Below are 23,794 nucleotides of genomic sequence, written 5' to 3'. Positions count from 1 at the left end.
GAGAATGATAGGGAGTGGGAGTGAAAGAGAGATGCATGTGTGTGAGTGTGTGTGTGTGTGTGTGTCACTGGCCACTTTCATGTAAATAGAGGGCTATAGTAACCTATTGCAAGAGAATGTTGGGGAGAGTAAAAGAGAGAGAGAGATAGAGGCGGTGGCGGCGAAGGCAGCGATACGTGTGTTTCTCCCCGGAGCAGCTGTGCGGAGATGGAGTCACGTATGAACCCGCGACGCACGTTATCCCCTTCATTCTGCACGACACGGCGGCGTAATTCCGCCAGATAAACACTTTCCATTAACGGCAGCAGTCATTGTGTCACATCTATCATCTCACAATTATAATAGAGTTAGCAGGGGTAATGGCAGGAGCAGAATCAGAAACAGCCAAATATGGTAGCTTAACAGTTTTTTATTATTATTATTTTTTTAAAAGCTCAAACCCGAAATATTCTTAAAATCCAGTTTTGGCATATCATACTATTTTTAATCTTAGTGATGGCTGTGTTTGTTTGCGTTACGAAGTCGTCAAGCGTGGCCCCAATAATACATGCCCCAAATAAAGAAGCTGTGATGGCTTCAAATGCTTTCCAGCACAAATAAACACGAGCTCAATGGGAGGCAATGACAGCCAGCTCATGCTAATGAGCCTCTCCGTTCGTTAGTCCCGAAAAAAGGCACATCTGAAGACCGCAACTGCAGAGATGCTGCTTTTTCATTTTCATTTATTCCTCTTATAATTTCTATTTTATTTGATTCTATGCCTTTTTTTAATGCAAGCGCTCATCCGCGAAGAGCTCTCACTCGCAAACTTGCCCTTTATTAGAAGTGCTACATAAATTAAGCTGCATTATTCTGTGCTATGTGGCTACCGAGTACCCTCAGCTTGGCGCCAAAAGTTAGATTCGGTCAAGTAAGAACGAGTAGGCGTGGCCGTTGGGGGTTATGGTTAATTTACTGAGGGTTTATTTGCCAATAGTTATAGCATATAAATGCCATGCAATTGTATTGCAATGATGAGGATGATAATAACAATAATAACAATATTGACTCCAATTTTCTACTAGCAGATCTGTTCACGCCAATCATTTTGGGAGTCTTTTTCAGATTCAGTTTTGGATGCGCGTATTGACTGGACTGGTGCCAGTTATAGATCCATCACAGTCAACTCGCGTTCCACTGAATGTAAATAAAGATATTTCCTGGCTTCTATTTGAAAAAGTACAAGCTGCAGAAATTATTTGAGGTAAGTCATTTTGACATGACATGAAAAAAGTGTTCAGCAAATCAATATTTTTACTGCAGAAGAAAAGGCAAACCTATTTCTACAATATTGGTACCTCCAATTGTTACAATTTCGTTTTACGGCAAATGGTATCATGAAAACTTTTTTCCCGACATACTGTGCATTCACAAAAAACAAAACTTTTTTGTTTTTGGCAAATACAATAAAATCCCATGTGTTGTGTCGAATACATTCTCACAGATGCTAACCTGGGACGAATTAGGCGTGACATTGGCTCAAGCAGTAAGAGCTATCATCTTGCAGTCAGAGGGTTGCGGGTTCGATCCCGCCCTGGGTGTGTCGAAGTGTCCCTGACCAAGAAACCTCACCCCCAATTGCACCGGACGACCTGGTAGCTGCCTTCCATGGCAGCCAGTCACCATTGGTGTATGAATGGGTGAATGATTTTGGATAGAGACACTATATAAATTAAAGGGGGTTTCTGATTAAGGCTCTCACCCAGTCCAGGCTGGGATTTGTAGTTCCAGGATTATAGTATGGTGGCTTTCAATTAACCAGTTAGTTTACTGCTATATTAGTTCCTTCCGGCTTGTGGGTTGTTGTGGGTGACTTTTCCCCTCTAATTGTCCCCATCTCTATTGTACTCTAACTGCAGTTTGTGTAGTCTGAGCCACATTATTATTATTTTTTTTCTAAAAATAAAATTTCCATTCAATCAACAGCCATTTTAATTTTAAGGTCTGCAGTACTGCTGGTTTTCTTCTGATATTCCACAGTCCAATAATGTCAGAGATTGCGCTCACCTCGTGCATCAGGTTTAGTAATTAAAACTGGCCCCAAGGACCAGAGCTGACTCAAAACGTGATGCGGAGCACTGTTTGTAGCCAATAGCCTAAATCAAATGTTTAGTGCTGAAATACACCAGCAGTGTGGTGCAGCAATGAGTGGCTTAATCAGAAGTGTGCGTGCTTCTTATGTGGGTGTGTGTGGCAGCACTGCAGTGACAAGATAAAAAGATAAAAAGAGAAACTGACGGACTGACTCCTGCTGCAAAGCCGTGATGCTTTCTTCTGTCGACCGTGACTGAGGACCCAGCCACAGGAAGCTCACCCCCCTATGACCATGTTGACCTTTGACCTCCTCTTAATGCCACCCCCATGGTGGGGACACCTGGCAGATGGGGGACAGGTGAGAATTTTTACCAAGGACATTATCGCAAACAATGCCCATGACTAAGAAACCAACATACATCGAAAATCCCTTCACAGATGTTATCGTATCGTAAATGGAATATAGTGTACACCTGGTGTGCAGAGACACATTACTGTAAATCTGTTTCACTGGACCAGATTGCCTTCCATTAAAATACATTGTCTCAAAAATAGGGCATCCTATTCAAACTCCTATGGGCCTCCTTTAACTAAAAAACACAATATATTTTAATGATGTCCAAAATGAAAATTCTGATTTAATGGACACGACCCTCCATTTAAACAATTGAGAGAGACAGAGAGAGAGAGAGAGAGCTAGATAGAGCTAGAGAGAGAGATATAGAGAGATAAAGAGGGAGAGGGAGAGAGAGATAGAGGGGGGGTGGGGGGGAGAGAATAGCTGGCCTCTTTAATGTAAATGGAGGACAATAATATCATCCATCATTCTCCATACAGTATGTACACAGTTTGTAATGGTTGCCATCAGGGATTCATAGAGGAAAACATAGCACAGGGCTTTCCGAACTGGGCCTGCCTGGTGACCCCAGGGGGTTAGAAGAATGGTATATTTATAGTTTCATTGTTAAATAAATGAACATTTTACATATTAAATTATTATTAAATTGTGATTTAGAAATCCTTGGTAACATAAACATTTTAATTATGAAAATGTACATTTTTTGGACTTGCCTCCCTTTGCTAGTCAATTAAATTACAGTGTACTGCAAAACGACTTATTGTTGATGTTTGATACCTTGAGCTGGGGTTGTGTTGTTGTCATAGAAACATTTGAAAAACCTTAAGTGTGACATTGAGGATGTGGGATCACACGCAATCCTTGTGGATCTGCCACTGCGGAGGAAAGCAGACAAGCAATCTATCATAACACGTTTTATAGACCTGCTCTCATGGGCTGTGAGATGTATCCAGCTGGGAGATTTCCAATCGTTAATCTGGAGACACAGCCCCCGTTTCAATAAAAAAAAGTAATACAAATAATAATATTAAAAACATTTTCCTAACAGGATAAGGACATATTGTTATTGTTATGATTGCGATAAACGGCATAAACAATGCTAAATCAGCAGCAGTTTCCGCAGAAGCGCTCTCGTGAGCTGTGATGGTGGCCTTTCTAAGCGATGAGGACATTTTGTTTTTCCTTCCATTGGCTCAACTTCTCCGATACGCGAGTGCAAAGGTGGATTAACTTTCAACCAGCTAATCACTCGTGTGGAGTGATGCTCAACTTGATTTAAGTCCAAGATCAACCGCCGCCCTGTGCAGAATCCCCTCGACAGGAACGGGGTGTTACAAGGAAAACAATGGATATTTACACAGTCATTTCCCAGCTCCCTGGCTCCCATTGGAGATGTTTTTCTTGTCTTCTTTATTTTTTAAATTTAGCGTTCTTTTAAAAAGGGGTTTGTTTGAACAAACGCTAGCCTATTTTTCACAGCACAGCCGAGAGCACGCATCAATAAGCGACGCGTATATCGATCTTTCAATTCATCATAACGCCCTACCGACTCATAAAACAATCAGATTAGATGCTATTGGTTTTATGCTTATTAATTTTTTTTTTGCAGTTGTGTTTCAGAGCCCAAAGCGAATACATTTAAACCCAAGGATTTCACCCAATTTACCATAAAAGCTTTCACCGGTTCCAGGTCGGTCAGTGGCACGGCTTTTATTCAATTACTTGATTTAATAAAGACATGTGACCAGCACACTGCCTGCCCCTCAGTGCCTCTGCAAATAAACATGACTCCCATTCGGACAACTTTTGAATACATGTGCTTATTTCTGTATTTATACAGCAATATAGCCTATATTATTATATGTACTACATGTATAGTTATGTTTATTTAACACCTTTTTCTGGGGGGGCATAATCAGGAATGCTAAAAAGATACGGCGTGTTTGTTGTAAATGTTTACAAGAACACATTTACATGCATGTACACAGTTAAAACTACACAGCAGACTTCTCAGTCATACGAGTGATGTGTGGTAGAATGTTTAAGAAGCAGAAAGGAGGGTATTATGGCCTAGTACAGCCCCCTAAGTGCCTCATGACTAAATCATATACAGCCATGTCCACAATTACTGCCACCCTTGACAAATATGAACTAAAAATAATACCGTGATTGACTTTATTTTTCAACAAAGTAAAGTAGTGTGCTTTATTTTCTATGGAATCAATCAAAGCCTTAGCTTTTTTTTAAAAAAGGCAGGTTTCACCTCTGGTCTAGTACTTTGTGCAAAGACTCACAGCTGTAAAAGATGACAGGTAGTGGTTGAGCGGTTCTGGGTGTGGGCGGTCCTGGGTGAGACACAGTGAAACAAGGCTAACCGTAGGCTCAACAGAACTGGTTTTACCCTGAATACCAACCCAAACACAAACTCAGACATCAAGTGGAATTTGGCCAATATATATATTTATTTTGCCAAATCATACATACTGTAAAAATGCATTTTTATTACTAAAACAATATTTATGCTTGAACCAACACGAGTTCATGATTTTTCTTGCTTACTGTAGGTGTACACGTAAAGTCAATCGTCTGAAAATACACTGTGGAAAAAGTCGAGTGGCTACACTGACCGTCGATGAGCAGAAGAAAGAGGAAAAACCCAACGCTCAGAACGACTTCTGCTCAGCTCCATTCTTTAGTATGCTAATCACAACGCAAAGGAAAAACTGCATAAAATAACGTACTGTATAGAAGCGTAGCAGTAATTATTTAAATTGATGTTTCATATATATATATTTATATATATATGCAATGTCTTTATAAACACAGAAAGAAACTTCATCCAGCAGCAGCAGTAATATCTGAAGCCCTCATAAAGGGCCGTGTGCTTTTCTACGGTCTAATTTTCTAGCCTTTAGTACACATGCGAAACCCTTTGTTTTTCTAACTATCAGCGAAAAGGCACCTCACAGCCTCTACGTACGGAGAAGGGAGAAATGTACCCATATGGCCGGCCTAGAAAACGCTAATATGTGCGTGTGTGTGTGGTGTGTGTGTGTGTGTGCGTGGGCAGAGTCTTTTAAAACATTTTCAAAAGTCACTGCGTACACTTTTCTCAGCGATGCAATTAGGATTGTTCACTTTCTCTATCGCTGTCCCTCAAAAGCACGACAGTATCTAAATTCACATCACCTTTGATCTGTTAAGTCATCTGAGCAAATAAATGCGTTCTGCAAATGGAACGGTGAATGAATGCATTATACTGACAGAAACTCTATTAACACGACCCCTCTGTCCTGGAAAAGAAAAGCACTATGTACAATACTTTTTTGTGTGTAATTAAGACTAACCATAGACTCTTTGCTTTGAGTTACAAAATATTTTAACCTCACCTCTACACCTTGATGGGGAATTACCACATAGTCCCTACCATTTACAGTATTTACCAAATTTCAATACATTTAAATGCAATTTGAACAATAAGAGAACAGACTAGAAAAGAGACAGGATTGCAGAACGCTAGGTTAATACTAAAACTCTGAAGCAAAACAATATTGTTGCAATACACGTTCTGCTCGATAACACATTTTAAGCAAACACAAATTACACTGGTTAGACTGCACGTAAGACCCATCTGTGGTCACCCTCTTCATACCAACATTTTAAGCATCAAACACACTCGTAGACATGGAGACACAGAGATCGCGTTTGATTGCACACACACGCACACACACACTCATAATTCACCAGGTTCAACTGGACTGGCTAAATTGAGTTTTTTGACACTCATTCAATGAGAAACAGTCTACCAAACAAGGGCCTTGAGCTCTACTTGATGCTTATTTCAATTTAAATAATAGGACAGGTACTGTATAACTGCCATCTTAATAATCACCCTATAAAATGGCCTGGCCTTAACATTAAACAATGAAAATAATGATGTGCACCCTTAACTCTTTCCTATGTGCAGTGCTTTTCATGTATTTAACCTGAAGTCAATCAGAGCAGTCATGCAAGAAGTAACACATGGTACTGTAGCAAAGCCTTCCACCTGTCAGTGGAAGTGAAGATGATGCTGTCTTGTGATTGGTCCTAATCTCTGGGATTACTGCCAATGGCATGCCATGTTTACAAGATTTGCATGTGCAGGGCCCTTAACGACTGTATCTAACCACTGATGTGATGTCACACTTCACTGTCTCCAGAAGCTAACGTGATTGGTCCCTGAATGCAACCGCTCAAAGTGGCCTTGATAAGGACAGCCATTCAGCACTGCGCGTGTGTGTGCCAAAGCTTCTGAGTGGCATTCCTGCAATCAGCAGGTCATCGCTGTGTCTTTGGAGAGGTTGCGTTACCAAAGCAGGGGTGGAGACAATGACGGGATTTATTCAGCGGCCTGTCACAAAAGCATCTGTCACATCGCTACCGGTTACCAACACGGCGAGTTTATGAAACTATACAATAGAAAAATAGATCATTCTACATGTGAACTCTTTACCAGCAGCCTTTCGCCCTCTCAAGAATGTGGAGAACTGAACAGTGCTACCGATGCCTTTGATTCTTCCTCAACCTTGTCTGCTGGGGTAGATTATTCTGACCGATGGCTAACCTGCGATATAATGGTCTTAATGAAATATTGATGTGTTGTTCGGTGCATGCGTACTTGCTGGATCCTGTATGTATACAACGCGGAGGTGCACACCATTGTTGGACCTTTGTCTCGCTGTCATCAAATGACACAAGTGCAATTCTCAACCTGTGTATGGAACACCACTTAAAAAAGGAATAAAATAAGTTAAGAAAACGCTGAAAAAGACAACAACCCTTCTCTTGCACCACGGTGCCACAAGCCACAATTGTGTCTGGATAAAAGCTTGGCATGGACACACACAAAAAAGAAAAATAAATTACAGAGCAAGTCCTTTTGAGAAAGAAGTACATCACCCGCGTGTTGGGATCCACCAGTGGATTCAGATACGGACTTTTTCAATCTGCTACTTACAGTCCTGTCTCAGTGGGCCTGTTAGATATATTTTTTATTTTAATCTAATTAGACAACTATGAAGGACGTTTGCACACACGAATAGTACTTCAACGAAAGAATGTAACAGAGAAAATCGATTTTGCCCGGAACGTTTGACGTTTGTTTTTTTTTTGTTTTTTTTTACAAATTATACATACTGATATAAATCCTTCAGCTGCTGTCGCGGTGAAAAGCCTGGCCGAGTCGTCGCCTGAAAACGTGACCGAGGAACGAGTTTGTGCGCCCGGAGCATTACGACACGTAGGTGTCTTCCTCATCTTCATCGTCGCCGTCATCATCGTCGTCGTCCATCATTTCGTCTTCGTCGTTGAGCATGTCTTCCTCGTCGTCTTCATCGTCGGAGAGTTTATACAGATCTCCGCTGCCAAAGTCTCCGGAAGACTCCAGCTCCACACCTGTGACAAGGCGAAGGAAAGTACAACATTACACCAGTTGTAACCACAAAAACACATGATAGCTTGTGGGCATGTTGTAAGACAATCACAATTTATTACACCTCTTATAACCAGTCACAACAGCACATTGCAGCTTATGGTTAATGTCATAAGGGTATCATAAGTTATGTCAGTGGTCAAACTCTTTCTTCTTTATGAAATTTGTTTCATTACATTACGTTAATGGCATTTGGCAGACCCTCTTATCCAGAGTGACGTACAGTTGATTAGACTAAGCAGGAGACAATCCTCCCCTGGAGCAATGCAGGGTTAAGGACCTTGCTCAAGGGCCCAACGGCTGTGCGGATCTTATTGTGGCTACACCGGGGATCGAACCACCGACCTTGTGAGTCTCAGTCATTTACCTTAACCATTACGCTACAGGCTGCCCGTTTCATTAACAATATAAAATGATATATTTAAATAGTGTCAGAAAGTGCAGGAATTGTAGTTCCCCAGGGGTTAAAGTATGTGAAGTAAGGGTTAGACAGGGGTGCGCTATAATGGCTCATACCGCAGTCTGGGGGCCCGTGAGTTCGGGACCCCTCCACCTCAGTGCCGTATCTGTCCACACACCAGCACTGACCGCTGCTGCTGTGGCACTGGTGAGACTTATAGTAGCCTTCTTCATCACACGAAGGAACATACAACCCTGGAGGTACACAAACCAGACACCGGCCAGCGTTATATTCAAGGAACACAACCATACCTCGTACACCAATGTGAAAAACACAGACCGTAACAATTTATTCCTCATAATGTACCGTACTGACGTCCCTGGCTGTGACAGTGGAACTTACAGGGATAATTTTAACAGCGATGCTGATATCACGTGACTTTTCTCAGAAGAGCCATGTATAACCTCGGTATTTAAATCTGTTTAATTACGTGTGTGTGTGCGTGTGGGGGGGGGGGGGGGGGTACTTCTCCCCACTGAGAAACATAAGTACATAAGTGACAGATGCAGGTGACACTAAGTCTAACAGATGGGATACTTTAGGGACCTGTTTCACAAAGCAGAACTACCAAGTTAACATAAAATAATACCCGGAATAGCTCTTTTCACTTCAGTCCTTGTTCCAGACGTGAGAACAGATGTGTTACTCCGATATCTAGCTAACTCAATAATCCTGCTTTGTGCCACAGACCAGGGGTCTCAAACTCCAGTCCTGTAGAGCTCCAGAGTTCAGACTTATCAAACTCCCCTCAATGTAGAACGTACTGTAAATCAGCAATGCATTGTGCAAACATAATTGCTAGTTGCTTTCAGTTTTCGTATTTGAATATTACTTCTTGATGTTGTAATTTATATTTTGTAACTCACTCATTGAAAGATTCCTTTGACTCGGCACTTGATTATATGGCTATGTGGATTAGATGTTGATGAATGTCTTGGAGACTGGCAGTTAATTGGTCATTGAGAGCTAGTGCGACTAAGATCTGGACTCGGCTAATCATTGTAAGTTTATCTTACTTAACTACATGATTGTCTCTGCCAGCAGACTTTGCTATTTATTCAGTTTATTTTAATGAAGGTAAGCTCTCAAAACCATCCTCCTATCAACACAGATCCTATTTTCTGATTCCAGAGAAACGAAAGATGTTACATAATAAAGGGGAAGGGAGAAAAAACGAAATATAGTTTACTCTATTTTTAGAGAGTTCATTGTTTCCTCATTTGGCTGAAACTAGCTTTCAGGCTCCTGATCAGCTGGGGTGTGTGGGTAACGGTTTTACCACAATGCTAACACTTCCGTATGCTATCTTTCACTCTAAAAAAGTGATTCTGTAGAAGAACCCTATCTAGTTCAAGGCAATGGTTCTTTATCTGGTTGCTTTCAGACTTCACACCTATGACAGAGGGTTAGTCATAAAGAACTAAAAAGGGTTCCCCTATGGAATCAAACAAAAGTACGCATTCAAAACCCTTTTTTTCCAAGAGTATACAACCTCGATTCAAAAGCAGCAGTGATCTTCGCTATAGTTTCAGAAAGATACAGAACACACCAGCGGTGTCACAAGCATAACCTGCAACATGAACATAATATCCACAAGCAGTATTTAAAAGAAAGTCATATTAAAGAAAGTTTAAAAAAAATTAAGAGGAGAAATTGTCTTTGGCACTCTAGGGCAAAGTGCCTTCGCAATCAATTTATCACCGGTGATTACATTCTTTCTCACTCTCTCTTCCCAGTTCCACATGAGCCTATAACAACCCCCCCCCCCCTCCAGTCAGCCCCCGTTTGATCCCCTCGCATTAAACCGGTTCCTCCTGGACTCATGATCCGCGTGGGCGGCGTTTTTTAAGAAACTCATTCCTCAAACTGTCAGCGAGCGTTAAAGTCATTTCGCAGGCTCCGGCGGTCTCCGGCACCGCGACGCTGCTCTGACCCCAGGTGCGCTTCCAGAACCTTCCACACCGCCAGCCGCAGTCAACGCACAACAATCCCCCGCACCCGCAGCCATTCATTATCGGAGAAAATAAATAAGAGCCTAACCCATGGCATCCTGCATCATGCGTTACGTTATAGTCCGCTGCCTTCTCCCTTATCGCCCCCCGAGCAACTACACGTCCGCCCCCATCCTGTCCAGGCCCGAGACCGAGGTTAAAAATATCTCCACTTTCATATTAGGATTGGATTACAGATTGTGTGTAGCCTACTGCTGTTACGAGAGGGGTTGTTCTTATCAGAAGAATAGCTTTATGTTGGGAGGTTACTTTTTGTAATCGCATTGAGACATTTAGTACATTCTCAAATGCGGAGTGACTTGCATTTCTGCACAGCGAAACAGCTTTCTTTTTATTTGTATTTTATTTACATAAAATACCTTTTTTATAGAAGCACTTTGGGTAAAGCACCGTTTCTAATGGACATGACAGTAGAAACTCACCTGCAACCTAAACCCTGTTCTTAGCCATTATGCTACACAACCGTAAACGCAAGGCATAAATGGGTTTAAGTGCACAGTGAAAAGTTCAGCGTTTAATTCACCTTTTAACGGTGTGTATATGAGCCCACAAGAGATGTAGGGAGAAGTCCTGCACTTACTTTGCTTTTGAGAATGATTTAACCCTTTGAAAAGTTTTTTGGGGAATAAACCTCAACCCTGCTCAACCCTGCTCAGGCCCTACAAAATGGCCTTCCTTCCGGTCCTCGAACCCCTGATTTTAACAGAAATTAATGCTAATTTCAGTCAGATTCTGAGACTATTAGCAGGTCGACTGGAACTATACGAAAGTCTTAATCAGAAGATGCTACCATATGACATTTACAAAAATTTCTATTACTAAACAAATTCACAGTGAAAAGTCAGGGTTTCCTCTTTAACAATACTCAATCTCAGTTGATTTAACACAAACATATTTCAGCTGTGCGCTTTGTGAGGAATGCGTGCTTCGATTACAGTCCGTGGCATGTGGACATGGGAAGGAAATGAGCCTGACGAAAGACAGGCGACGGTGGTCTTACCCAGCAGTTTCTTCCCGGCCTGCTGCCTGTTAACATTGGCGAGCTCCACCCGACAAGGGGGATCTGTGTAGGGGAACGGAAAGAGGAAAAAAACCCATCATGACATCAGCCCCTTAGGTGAGATATTATATAGAGTATGACCTAACTGTGCATTCAGACACCTAGCATGAGTCACACCAAGCACTTTTTCCGTGCTAGCGTAGCGATGTGAAAACAGGGAGGGAGTTCGAAAGGTTTGTACAGCACAAGAACCCCTGTATCACCCACCGAGCTGAGCGGTCACGCATAACGGAAGGTACAGGAAATCCCCCCAAAAATGTACCGCAATATATTACACCCCCGGCGGGTCTACAATGCGCCACTGTCTGTAGCGTAGCCGTGCTACGGGAGACATGTTTACGATAACAGGCGGCACCCTTGGACAGGGTGGGATCCAGGTTTGCTGTGCCTTCGTATCACCGTTATTTAACGTTATTTAAACGTTTATGTTAACGTTATTTAAACACCGCCGGGTTCAGGGGCCTGTAGCCCTGGTCTGCAGGAGTCACAGGGGCTGCTGGTGTTCCTTCTCACCTTTAAGACCAGCGAATAGAGTAACTGACCGATTATGTACTGAGGAACTACAAAAACCTGTAGACCCTGCAGCTCTGTGGCACCAGGGTTGCATATATTATACCCCTGGACAAAGTATATTGAACTAAAAACTATATAATTATAAACATAAGGCAGTCAATAAGGCAGTCAATAATACATAACTAACATTTTGCTTGGTGAAATATTGGCCTTTTAGGAATTTGACAGACCTTAGTTCTGTAGAATGGATGAAATGACTCATTATAATAACCATATGCAAAGATGAATGTTTGCAACAGTACAACAGCTGCAGCTTACAGTGTCATTAGCATATTAGCACTGACCCTCACAGATGTACAGTAAAGGCATATGTAATCCACTTTAGATGAGTGAGGCACTTATGTGTGCCTTTATTTTTAGATAGGTTCACATGATTTCTTTTACAGCAACCCCCACAACCACTTCACTCAGGTACCCCCACCTCCCAAAACCCCACCACAAATACTGTACATCCCTTCACACTGACCCCCAATCCCCACCACACCCCAGTCCTAACATGGTGGTCAAAATTTCACAAGGGTGGCAAACTTGATGTTTAAATAAGTCGTATTTCAGCGATTCATTGACATTCCCGTCCTGCATACCCTTACTGAGACTGTGAGAAATCACTACTGCATGCCAATGGATTACCTCACCTTCTGTGATTTTAAAAAATCACTTTGGATATGCCAATTTAATAAAGCCTTTTTAACTGCCCCACTAACTTCTTTCTCACTTGTAGAGTTATATACTGTATTTGTCTTCATTGCAAGAATAGCCTGTCTTAAATGTTTCAGTCTTGTAATTTTTTCTTTCAGATGGAAAATTATTAGCTTGTTTTAAGTTACAGTTTGCTGTTAAAAGTGAAATTTCTTACCTCATTGCCAAATCATGAAATGTCACATTAGCAAAAACCCGTAATAGAAATAGTATTTTAAGGCTAAATACTGCATAAGACTAAAAAAACTTGAGGCAGTGTTTGCGATCAGCCCTGGTTGTGTCCTCACCTTCCTGTCTTTGGAAGCAGGAGCACCACTCGTTGTTGGAGACCAAACCGTCGCTGTAGGTGTCACAGGAAGTGAGGAAGTACTTGGTGCAGAGCTCGTTCTTGTCCAGGTAGAGACTGCGCAGCTCCGTCTGGTCCAGCAGAAGGTCAAAGTTTGTGTCCAGCCTGTTGAACATCCAGCCCAGGGAGTCTTTGCAGATCGGCAAAAGACTTGTGTCAAAACCTACATGAGAGTATATATGAAAGACATAAAAGATATTAAAGAGATAGTGCATAACCGTGAAGTATGAGACGCTACAACATTATTTCAATAAATATCTTCTTGATGGAAGTAACGTTATAATCTTCAATGTGTTTTTTGAACTGAACAAAAATGGAAAATCTCACATAATCTGCTACATTTATGCTTTTAAAATATATATTAAAGGTATTCCTACAGTTTTAGCAGCTAGTAATATACAGCTGTGGCACAATCCGTCAATATAAAACTTCCCAGGGCTGCTACAGGAAATACAACCGTATTGGCTAGTGGTGATGTCAGAGTATGATTCTACGTTATCGCCTGTGGGCAGCTCCTGGCCTCTTGACCAATGGGCTTCTGCGAAAGCTGTGTAACCTCCCACAGAGAGGAATTAGCAGCAGCCGATTAAATGAGCTCATGTAATTGCTTTTCCCATCACGTGCGACTGCCCCTTACGATAATAAAGCTGTGAATAGGAGCACACTTTTTCTGTTACATGGTTTTCTGCCTATGATTAAAAAAGTAAGATATGATTACGTTTTCAGGTCATGTTTTCACATTTCATTTTACGCATGCAAATCTAGCAATATTTGAAACCGCGTTAATGTGTGCTGTACTGTAAGTGGATTTCCGTGATTTAAATGATATTTACCAGTTCAGAAAATGCAAAGGCAATTAGCTGATTCAACAGTGAAGGAGTTTGAGTCCTTGAATCAATTTGCAGATGGGGCGCTTGAGTATTTCATTCGATCTGGATCATTTTGACAGGATCAAAATTCAGGAGGTGTTTCTTGTTTGGAAAGCACGGTAGAATTTAAAGGCAGACATTTGATCAGTTCATTTATTTATGCCTGTCTAGACAGGAGGTAAAAAAATATGACTGAAGTTTATGTTGTTCCATCAGTAAATCAAGCATAAACTCCACGCACTTTGGTCCGATAACAATTGCAATAAAAAAGTATGGGTCGCATTGGATTATGGTGGCTGAGTTTGAGCTCCATTGCAGGGTAGACTGATCCTGCATGAAATATGGATGAAGGTGTGGAGGACAGGGGTGAAGGTGTAGGTCTCACGGAGGACAGGGGTGAAGGTGTGGGTCTCACGGAGGACAGGGGTGAAGGTGTGGGTCTCACAGAGGACAGGGGAGAAGGTGTGGGTCTCACGGAGGACAGGGGTGAAGGTGTGGGTCTGATGGAGGACAGGGGTGAAGGTGTGGGTCTGATGGAGGACAGGGGTGAAGGTGTGGGTCTGATGGAGGACAGGGGAGAAGGTGTGGGTCTCACGGAGGACAGGGGTGAAGGTGTGGGTCTGATGGAGGACAGGGGTGAAGGTGTGGGTCTGATGGAGGACAGGGGTGAAGGTGTGGGTCTGATGGAGGACAGGGGTGAAGGTGTGGGTCTCACGGAGGACAGGGGTGAAGGTGTGGGTCTGATGGAGGACAGGTCTGAAGGTGTGGGTCTGATGGAGGACAAGAGTGAAGGTGTGGGTCTGATGGAGGACATGCGTGAAGGTGTGGGTCTGATGGAGGACATGCGTGAAGGTGTGGGTCTGATGGAGGACAGGGGTGAAGGTGTGGGTCTGATGGAGGACAGGGGTGAAGGTGTGGATCTGATGGAGGACAGGGGTGAAGGTGTGGGTCTGATGGAGGACAGGGGTGAAGGTGTGGGTCTGATGGAGGACAGGGGTGAAGGTGTGGGTCTGATGGAGGACAGGGGTGAAGGTGTGGGTCTGATGGAGGACAGGTCTGAAGGTGTGGGTCTGATGGAGGACAGGTCTGAAGGTGTGGGTCTGATGGAGGACAGGTCTGAAGGTGTGGGTCTGATGGAGGACAGGTCTGAAGGTGTGGGTCTGATGGAGGACAGGTCTGAAGGTGTGGGTCTGATGGAGGACAGGGGTGAAGGTGTGGGTCTGATGGAGGACAGGTCTGAAGGTGTGGGTCTGATGGAGGACAGGGGTGAAGGTGTGGGTCTGATGGAGGACAGGTCTGAAGGTGTGGGTCTGATGGAGGACAGGGGGGCACTTACGGCTTCGTTCCGGCCTCTGGATCTTCACTCGTTTGCTCTGGTCTCCGTTTTCATGGAGCACTTTGAACCAGTCCTTCAAACGGTTAACCACCTCTTTGATCTCAGCGTCACTGCACACTGGGGATGCGAGAGAAAGAATCACATTTAGAGAGACGGTGAGACAATAATCCCATATTCCTCATATCCCGACCCGTCGATCTCCTTCTTCACTCGATAGCTGGTCTCCACAATCCAATCAAAAGTGATTTATCCTCGGGCAGGTTGATGGGTTTCGAGATGAGCGTGTATTTTCACTCTTGGCTGAACATGTTTCAGAGTTGGGGGTCAACTCCATTTTCAATTCAGTCAATATAGGAAATGAACTGAAATTCAATTCATAAACTGGAAAAAATTCCCCAGAGAACATTATTGACATTTTTCCAAGTCATTAACGGAATTTCAATTAATTTCCATAATTGAATGAATTAAAATGGAATTAGCCCCAACCCTGGTATGTTTATGGATATAATACGGCTCAGAAACTCTGTAATGAAGTGCACATTAAAACATTTTCTGGTAACTAGCGCTGACACAAGTCATTTAAGTGATTGTATGAACTGCGTGCTACAGCCGAGCTAACAATTTTAGGTTCTTCGAATGTTTGCTGAAGGTAAGTTTTGAGTCGCATAACATTTAATTTGTCAAGTCAATTGTTATAATGTTGTTATGTAACGTTTCTTAACGTTCTCACAGCTTTGCAGTAACGTTATATGAACCGTATTGTAGGTTACCTAACATTTGAATCTTATTTTTGAATGTTCTTTTTTGGGCAGGTGGGGAACGTACTGTGAGCAAAGTAAAAAAAATCACGTTTCTCATTTTCATGCTGTAACGTTACAGTGGAACATTCTTAGAACCTATAGAAAACATTACTTAACGTTCTCAGACTGTTCCCTGTTAGCTGAGAGAGGACCTACGGTGCCAGGCTTTTGAGTGAATGGCTGTAGGTGCGCTTTGCTGTTGGCTTGCACGGATACACAGTACTGTATGATGTAATGAGCTTCCAGAAACTTCTGAAGTGGCGCTGTCAGTACTTTAACACATGTTCTGAGGCACGGTGCGAACCCCAGGACCGGCCCGGGGGGGCGGAAAGCTGTGGATAAAAGGCTGAGTTACTCGACTCGATCCGTCACGCTCGCTGGGGAGGGAGACAGGGGACCCTCGCGTTGGTAAGGAACGGATTGTTCTGCGGGGCTAATCTCTTCCAGCCCGCCTCACTGAGTGCGCTGATCCAGTGATGTCATCGCATCGGAGCCCCGGAGACAGATCTCACAGTCCACTGAGAGTGTGTGTGTGTGTGTGTGTGTGTGAGTGTGTGTGCATACTGTACGCACAACGCACAACGCACATCATCACATATCAAATATAATATCATGGCAGTTTGTCACTAACAATGCACACACACACACACGCATACACACCTGTATTACATTTAAACATACTGTATTTGAATACTTTTAATAAATTACTATAATTATGATGCTGGGGGGGGGGGGGCAAGGATAGAAAAGGGGGAGACTACAGAATAAAACCAAAAAAAAACAAAAATGATAAAGTGCTTGACAAGCCATTACCGCTGGCACAGCTGACCCCGGGAACACACACTCCGCCTTTCAAAAACTAAAATATTGCAGAAATTGGACAAGAAATGCGATTTCAAATTCAGAACAGGCTCCATCTCGCCCTTTGGAATTGATTCATTAGAGCAAGTCAAGCATGCCAATAAAAGACATTTTTTGCGTAATTGAATATGGATGCCATTTCCAGAGGGCTCGCAGGTGCGAGCGCACATTATAAACACAAGTCTTTTTTTATAGATCTGCAAGAGAGAAAAGACATGATGAATCAGTAGAGGTAGAGATACAGGACCCGGGGAAAACACGACGCCGTAAACAGGGAGGGTAACCTGAGGTAACTGTGCGCCCAATGTAAGCACTCCAAAACAAGAAGTGTGTACATTCTGAAATGATCAAAGACGTCGCGACTCGCCGTGCGTAGGTTAGAGCCTTCAATAATAGATAGTTACGCCAAACGCAGGAAAACTTATGAAAAATACAAGAGAACAGGGACATACCCAAATACCGACTTCCTTTATATTTCTTGTCCTTCGTAAATAAGTAATGAGACCCCTTACAGTACATAAACAGGAGAGGGTTGTTGCTTCATAGCAGACAATAGCGGAGTCCTTATTGGATTTAGCGATGTGCACTTTGAATACAAATGAACTCGAGCAGAGAGAAGTTGGGTCGAACCATATTCCCATGGACCTCACCTGTCAGGAACGGTAGTACAGTCTGAAATGAGGTAGCAATAAGCTTTTTCATAATTTATATGTAAGGGCTTTGAGAGTAGTTTCTTTAGTAATGTGCTGAAGTTATTTTAAAGTGCATATTTAGTCAGTAACAGTGTTTCACTTCTTTCCCCAATACAATGGCTGTGGTCCATACCACCCGGGAGGTGGAATACATTGATAATATATAACTGAAATGAAATCTATTATTAAAACCTTGCAACAATGCAATACATGGCCACAACTGACTAATTATTGCAGCTTTATGATACACCAATGATTTAAAAAGTACACTGTGGTGAAATATATTCTCAAAACAGAATTCTGGATTGTACTTAAGTTATATTTTGAATATGGTGCAGCACCTTCCATTTCTGTCCTGGGGTACGCATCACAGGTGAAGCCAAGGCTGGCACAGTTTCTGAAGTTTGTTAAATTGCACAAAACAAAGTTTCTAGTCTGGCCTCTTTTGCATAGAGATAATTAATTAATAACCGAGACAGACGGCATATTGTCTAACCAGGGCTCCTCTTTCAAAGTGCCACAGAATTAATGTGCCGTTTACAAGGCGACTGGAGATTGATGTGCGTGTAAAATAAAAAATAATTTCGGTGAAATAATAATAAGCTCACTGTCTGCACGATCAAGACAGAAGCTGAAAATTATAGCATTACATAGCTATATCGCCAGCGTTGATTAGACCCTGGAGCAATGTGTGGTTAAGGGCCTTGCTCAAGGGCCCAACAGCTATACAGACCTTTTTTTTTTCGCGACACCAGGGCTTGAACCAGTCATGTACCTTAGCCACTAGGCTACAGGCTGCCCCATAGCCCTGATCTTTACAGCAGAAAATAAGGCAAATAGGTAATATAAGGCAACATGTTCTGCTTGCTAACATTATGACCGTGAAAGAGGCACATTTCAGAGATAAAAGCGCTCTTTATGCACAATTCATGTGTGGTGTAAAACATCTGAATCCGCTGCTTAAGAAGCTCCCTGTTTGCAGTGAATTTTCACATTGAATTAAAACATTTGTGTGAAAATGTTAAATGTTACTTGTCGCACCACATGTGGCAGTCTATCCTAATTAGTGAGAGCGATACCAGTAATCTGTCATCCGCAGTACAGGGAACACGCATTACACGCATTACACTGCTGGGAGAGGCTGATAAACAGGCTCCTGCTTGGGACTGTGGCTGCAGCCAAACTCCCTCTGACCGTTGCAGACCCGTCTCTCTCTCTCCCTCTCTCTCTCTCTCTCTCTCTCTATCACACTCTCTCTTTCCCTCTATCTCCCTCCCTCTCTCTCTCACTCTATCTCTCTCACTCTCTCACTCTATCTCTCTCACTCTCTATCACACTCTCTCGTTCCCTCTATCTCCCTCCCTCTCTCTCTCTCCCTCTTTCCCTCTATCTCCCTCCCTCTCTCTCTCTCACTCACTCTCTATCTCTCTCACTCTCTCTATCACACTCTCTCTTTTCCTCTATCTCTCTCCCTCTCTCTTTCTCTCTCCCTCCTTTCCTCTCTATCTCTCTCTCCCTCTCTTTCTATCTCTCTCCCTTTCTCTCTATCCCTCAATAGCACAAATATTACACGGGTACAAAAAACCCACATGCCCACTGACAGAAGCCTTCAATAAACTGACAATAAACTGAAGCACTTCAATCTTTCAATCAATCATCAGTCAGTCAATCAATCACTCAGTCAATCAATCAATGGAAAAACAAACAAAAACAAATGTGATTAATCTCCTTGCTATAATGCAGCATTGCTACAGCTCACAGGTTAAAGCGTTGACATGTATGGCCCTTGTGCAGGGAATGTGCTGTATCAGACTACACTAGGGTGAGCAGGAAGTGACCTTGCTATTCCTGAGACAAAGGAGAACAGTATCAGCGTAAACTCTTCAGAGGGCAATTTGGTTCCCACAACGGTGGGAAATTAAGGAGAAATGAACAACCGAAAGACTCCTGGCTCTGCCTACAAATGGGCTGGACCAGAGAGCTGTCTTGGCGGTGCTTAAAAACACAGGAAACTACAAATCTGAAGGGGTCAGAGGTCATGGAACAGGAGAGGATATTACATCACTGGATGGGACAATAATAAAAGACGTTATGTTCGTAATCCCAGAAGTGTTTGGAAAATACATGTGTGCATGCACGTGTGCACACACACTCATGCACACATATACCTGAACGCACACATACAGTATGCACACACGTGCACATACACACATAAACACGTGCACACACACACAGATACACACACATGCTCACAGACGTGCGCATGCACACATGCACACACAAACTTACACAGATAGACACTCACACAGGCATAGACACATACGCATGCACATGAGCGCACATGCACATACACACACACAATCACACACACAAACAAACGTCCACACAGGCACACACCCAAATATAATTACATCCAGCTGTCATAACTTCAAAACCTTTCTATAAATGCACTGCGCTATGAGATAAGAAAACACAAAAAAACCTTCAAGACCAGTAACACAAGGTCTAATGGGAATTCATGAATAAATGCAATTTGTGCATATGGAGATTTCTATGTGCTGTAGTCTTGAATGCACGATACTCAGGAAATGTCTCAACTGAATTCAAGAATAAAAAAACAAGCATAACTCACACCAAAGACACAGGAATATACATAGATAAACAGAAAGGAAAGATATTAGTAAAGATTTATTTTACTAATATATATATATATATATATATATATATATATACTCTCAGCAATAAAAGACGAGCAAACTGCAATAATCATAATGAAATTATGGAGAGTCTTGTATAATCCTAATTATCTTTACTCGCTTGTTGCACAACTGGGGATTGCTGACATCTCTATTTTATCTTAAGTGTTTCTCACATTCTTAACTAAAGTAAATCTCTTTATTGGTTGCCTAGAGATCATCCCTGAAACACAAAAAAAATGACTTGAAGCTTCATGAATCCTATAAAGGATGGAGCTATCACACAACTATCAATAATTTGAGCGTCACATGTCCTAGTGATTGACAGATAAAATTATACTTCTGTTCAGTGAAGTAGCTGCCAAAAGGCTTGAAAACAACGAAAGATGGCAGGGAATTATCCATAATCTTTTTCATTCGGCTCCATTTCAGAAAAACTGAGCTCTTACAAACACTTATGTTTAGTCCCAGGATGGGATCACATCTGGCAGTAAATATACTGTATTTTTAACTTTGTCCAGAAAAACCTGTTAGCCGGCTGCATGTGGGGAAGTCTTGATATTACCCTTTCTGAATCTTCACTTTAAAACCAAATATTGAAATCTTATTTTAAAAATATTAAATTAATCTTAGTCCTGTTTTGGGTGTTATGTTCAAACCCAAACTTTTAATAAAACGTGCACTTCTATCCTGATTGTGTACAGAGTAACTGGACGTGAACTGTAACTGCATTTTCAAAAACTCTGGCGGCCATTTGCTTTGAACGCTGGGCTGAGCGGCTCCTCTGTGCTGGAGCACCGTGTGGGTCGAATCCTGCTTTTAGTACGGTAGCGGAAAATGAAAGCCATAGCTGAGGTCAGGTCAGCGATGGGGGTGAAATATCTGATCTCGCCTGTAACAGGAGAGGAGCTGCAGGGGAGGCTGGCAGGCGTGACAAATGAAGGGAGAGCGTCAATTTCTTACTGAGAAACACAACCACACACAATAATAACATTGTGTGGTAAATGGACTCTAACGTATCCGTACTGTACGGTCCCTATCAGGGATATACTCCGTCAGAGTTGAACAAACACTGAACATTTTACACTGCTGATGGAATATGTGCACACAGAGCTATCTTGCCCGCTAGGCAGACCAGCAAACCCCCGGCTTCTCTCCCAGAGCCCCGCCTTCTCCCCCAAAACCCCGCCCTCTCACCTAGAGCCCCGCCTTCTACCCCAGAGCCCCGCCTTCTCCCCCAGAGCCCCGCCCTCTCACCTAGAGCCCCGCCTTCTCGCCCAGAGCCCTGCCCTCTCACCCAGAGCCCCGCTCTCTCATCAAGGAACCCACCTTCTCACCTAGAGCCCCGCCTTCTTCCCCAGAGCCCCACCTTTTTTTTTTCTGCCCAGGGCCCCCAGAAGTCTAGAGACGTCTGTTCTGTGTGCTTGCGTCAATGCTCCGGGCTGCCTATTAAGCAAGAACAAGTCAGGGGCCTCTCTTGCGTGAGACTTCAGGCAGATTAATGAGTGTGAAAAGGCAGAAAACTTGGAGCTTTTAGCTTTCCGTCCATTGAGTGCATCAATAAAAGTAATACCAACTGTAAATTATTTATTGAGTATTCCAGGCATAATGTCAATGTTCTGGATCTGCTCTGTGTCACGGCACAGCGATGGCTCCTAAGTGTACATGCCAGCACTGACAGGAGCGTGCTACTGGGAGCTAAGAGTCCACATCTACGGCCTGTATTAAAATGGATAACAACAGCACATCTGGTCAGTTCAACTTCTTTTTTTAAATTTGTGTTATGTTTGAAGAACAATAATGAAATGAAAAAAATAAAAAATTAACAAGAACAGTGGACTTATCTAAACTGGACATAAATCGGATTACAAATCCTTGTGACGAAGGCCCTACCAGCTATTCAGATGTGCTTTCAAAAAAGAAGCTACTAAAAGAGGAACTTGTAAAAAAGAAAAGAGGAAATGACCTCTTTCTTGACTTCTTGCAGCCTAAAATCAAAAGAATCATTACCTGACATTGGAAACCAATAAGAAGTACCACCAATTACGAGAGAAGTGTACGATATGACCAAACGCTGTACCATGTGACTCAGCACTGATCCCCTTTGAGCTTTAACTGGATTATGTCGAACAAAACTAATAAAACTAAGTAATAACAAAATAAAAAAACGGGCTTAAAAGTCCAGGGTTTATCGGTTATGAAGAAAATATCTACAGTACTGTATGTAATGAAAAGAAAGTCCAGAAAGGATTTGAGATCCTTTGAACAGGGAAGCGTATTTCAGACCATGGTTTTCAGTGGTCCTTCATAACAGCAAGGCCTACACGACGCAATGACTCAGCCGAAGACTGACGAAATGGAATGGAACAGAAAGTAATTGTTTGAAACCCTGACAGAAATAAATGAAATAAACGAATGCCTACTGTGATTAATCTCTCAGTGTGGACGGAATTCTTATCCTCTTTACTGTCGTTACTTTTTCCAGGTGCTTTGGTAGTTTTGGGAAGCGGCTCCAGACATCGCTTTTGGACTGAGGTAATGAGGCAGCCGAGGATAGCTCTGTCCGCATTACGTGTTATTCCTTCTCTGTGGCCGGCTGTCACTCTATCGCTGATATTCTATATGGATATTATCGCTCAAGGCGTGTAATTCCACGCTGCTTCCTGCCTGTAATCTTTGATAAGCCTTCTCCAATATCACATTTACTAATTACAAATATGATCGTTTCATTTTATCTAACTGGCTAATTTGAGAGCAACATTTCCTGTTGGACCGTGGAGCTAGACAGTTTGAACCTCTAAATACAGGTGGTGTATTAACTCTTAACACAGTGTTCAGTTTGACCCTATAAATGCAGGTGGTGTAGTAACTCTTAACACAGTGTTCAGTTTGACCCTCTAAATGCAGGTGGTGTAGTAACTCTTAACACAGTGTTCAGTTTGACCCGGTGGCATAGGGTACACAAGCCTACACAGGCTTCATAATCACTACGCAAGCATTCATAAATGCTTATGTGAATAACCACAGTCATATGACACGTCACATGGTATGTGGTGGTAATGTCCTTTGTTTGGTAATGTCAGTTGTGAGGAAGGGCACAAGGAAGTTCATTCACAGAAAGTGTGACTAGGTTTCGCCTCGCCCTTAGACAGACAATGTAAAGCCACACAGTCTCACAAAACATCCTCACAATGTTGCTGCAATGTCCTGGCAATGTTATAACATTGACAAAACATTCCAATAACATTGTGAGAACATTACGCGTTAGCTAGTTTGGTTGCTTGAAGCACAACCTGTGGCAGCGCTGTCGTACAGGCACCAGTCCGTGGGGAAGTCGAGCTCGTTTCTAACAACGATACTGTGTTCGTCAGGGCAAAACTGACACTGATGAATGGCAGACATGACGTTCAACAGATCTGACACGTTACTCGACCGCCCCCGAGGACGAGAATCAAAAGTGCACATTGCGACGTGATACCTCTCACA

The 23,794-nt window shown here is 42.6% G+C and overlaps 1 protein-coding gene across 1 annotated transcript in view; it reads right to left on the bottom strand.

The window, feature by feature from the left end:
• Window positions 1-4,874: 4,874 nt before the first annotated feature.
• The window catches only part of spock3 (SPARC (osteonectin), cwcv and kazal like domains proteoglycan 3), a 55,556-nt gene continuing 36,636 nt past the window's right edge, over window positions 4,875-23,794 (bottom strand). The window contains exons 7-11 of the mRNA XM_061246629.1: window positions 15,260-15,376; window positions 12,996-13,217; window positions 11,377-11,439; window positions 8,421-8,558; window positions 4,875-7,867 (exon numbers count right to left, since the gene is read on the bottom strand). Coding sequence (XP_061102613.1) covers window positions 7,704-7,867; window positions 8,421-8,558; window positions 11,377-11,439; window positions 12,996-13,217; window positions 15,260-15,376 — 704 coding nt within the window. The 3' untranslated portion in view covers window positions 4,875-7,703. The remainder of the gene's footprint in view (window positions 7,868-8,420; window positions 8,559-11,376; window positions 11,440-12,995; window positions 13,218-15,259; window positions 15,377-23,794) is intronic.

Source organism: Conger conger, chromosome 6 (genome assembly GCF_963514075.1).
Source record: "Conger conger chromosome 6, fConCon1.1, whole genome shotgun sequence".
NCBI lineage: Eukaryota > Metazoa > Chordata > Actinopteri > Anguilliformes > Congridae > Conger > Conger conger.
Note: the sequence above shows the minus strand (reverse complement) of the source record. Positions and strands in the feature narration are given on the sequence as shown.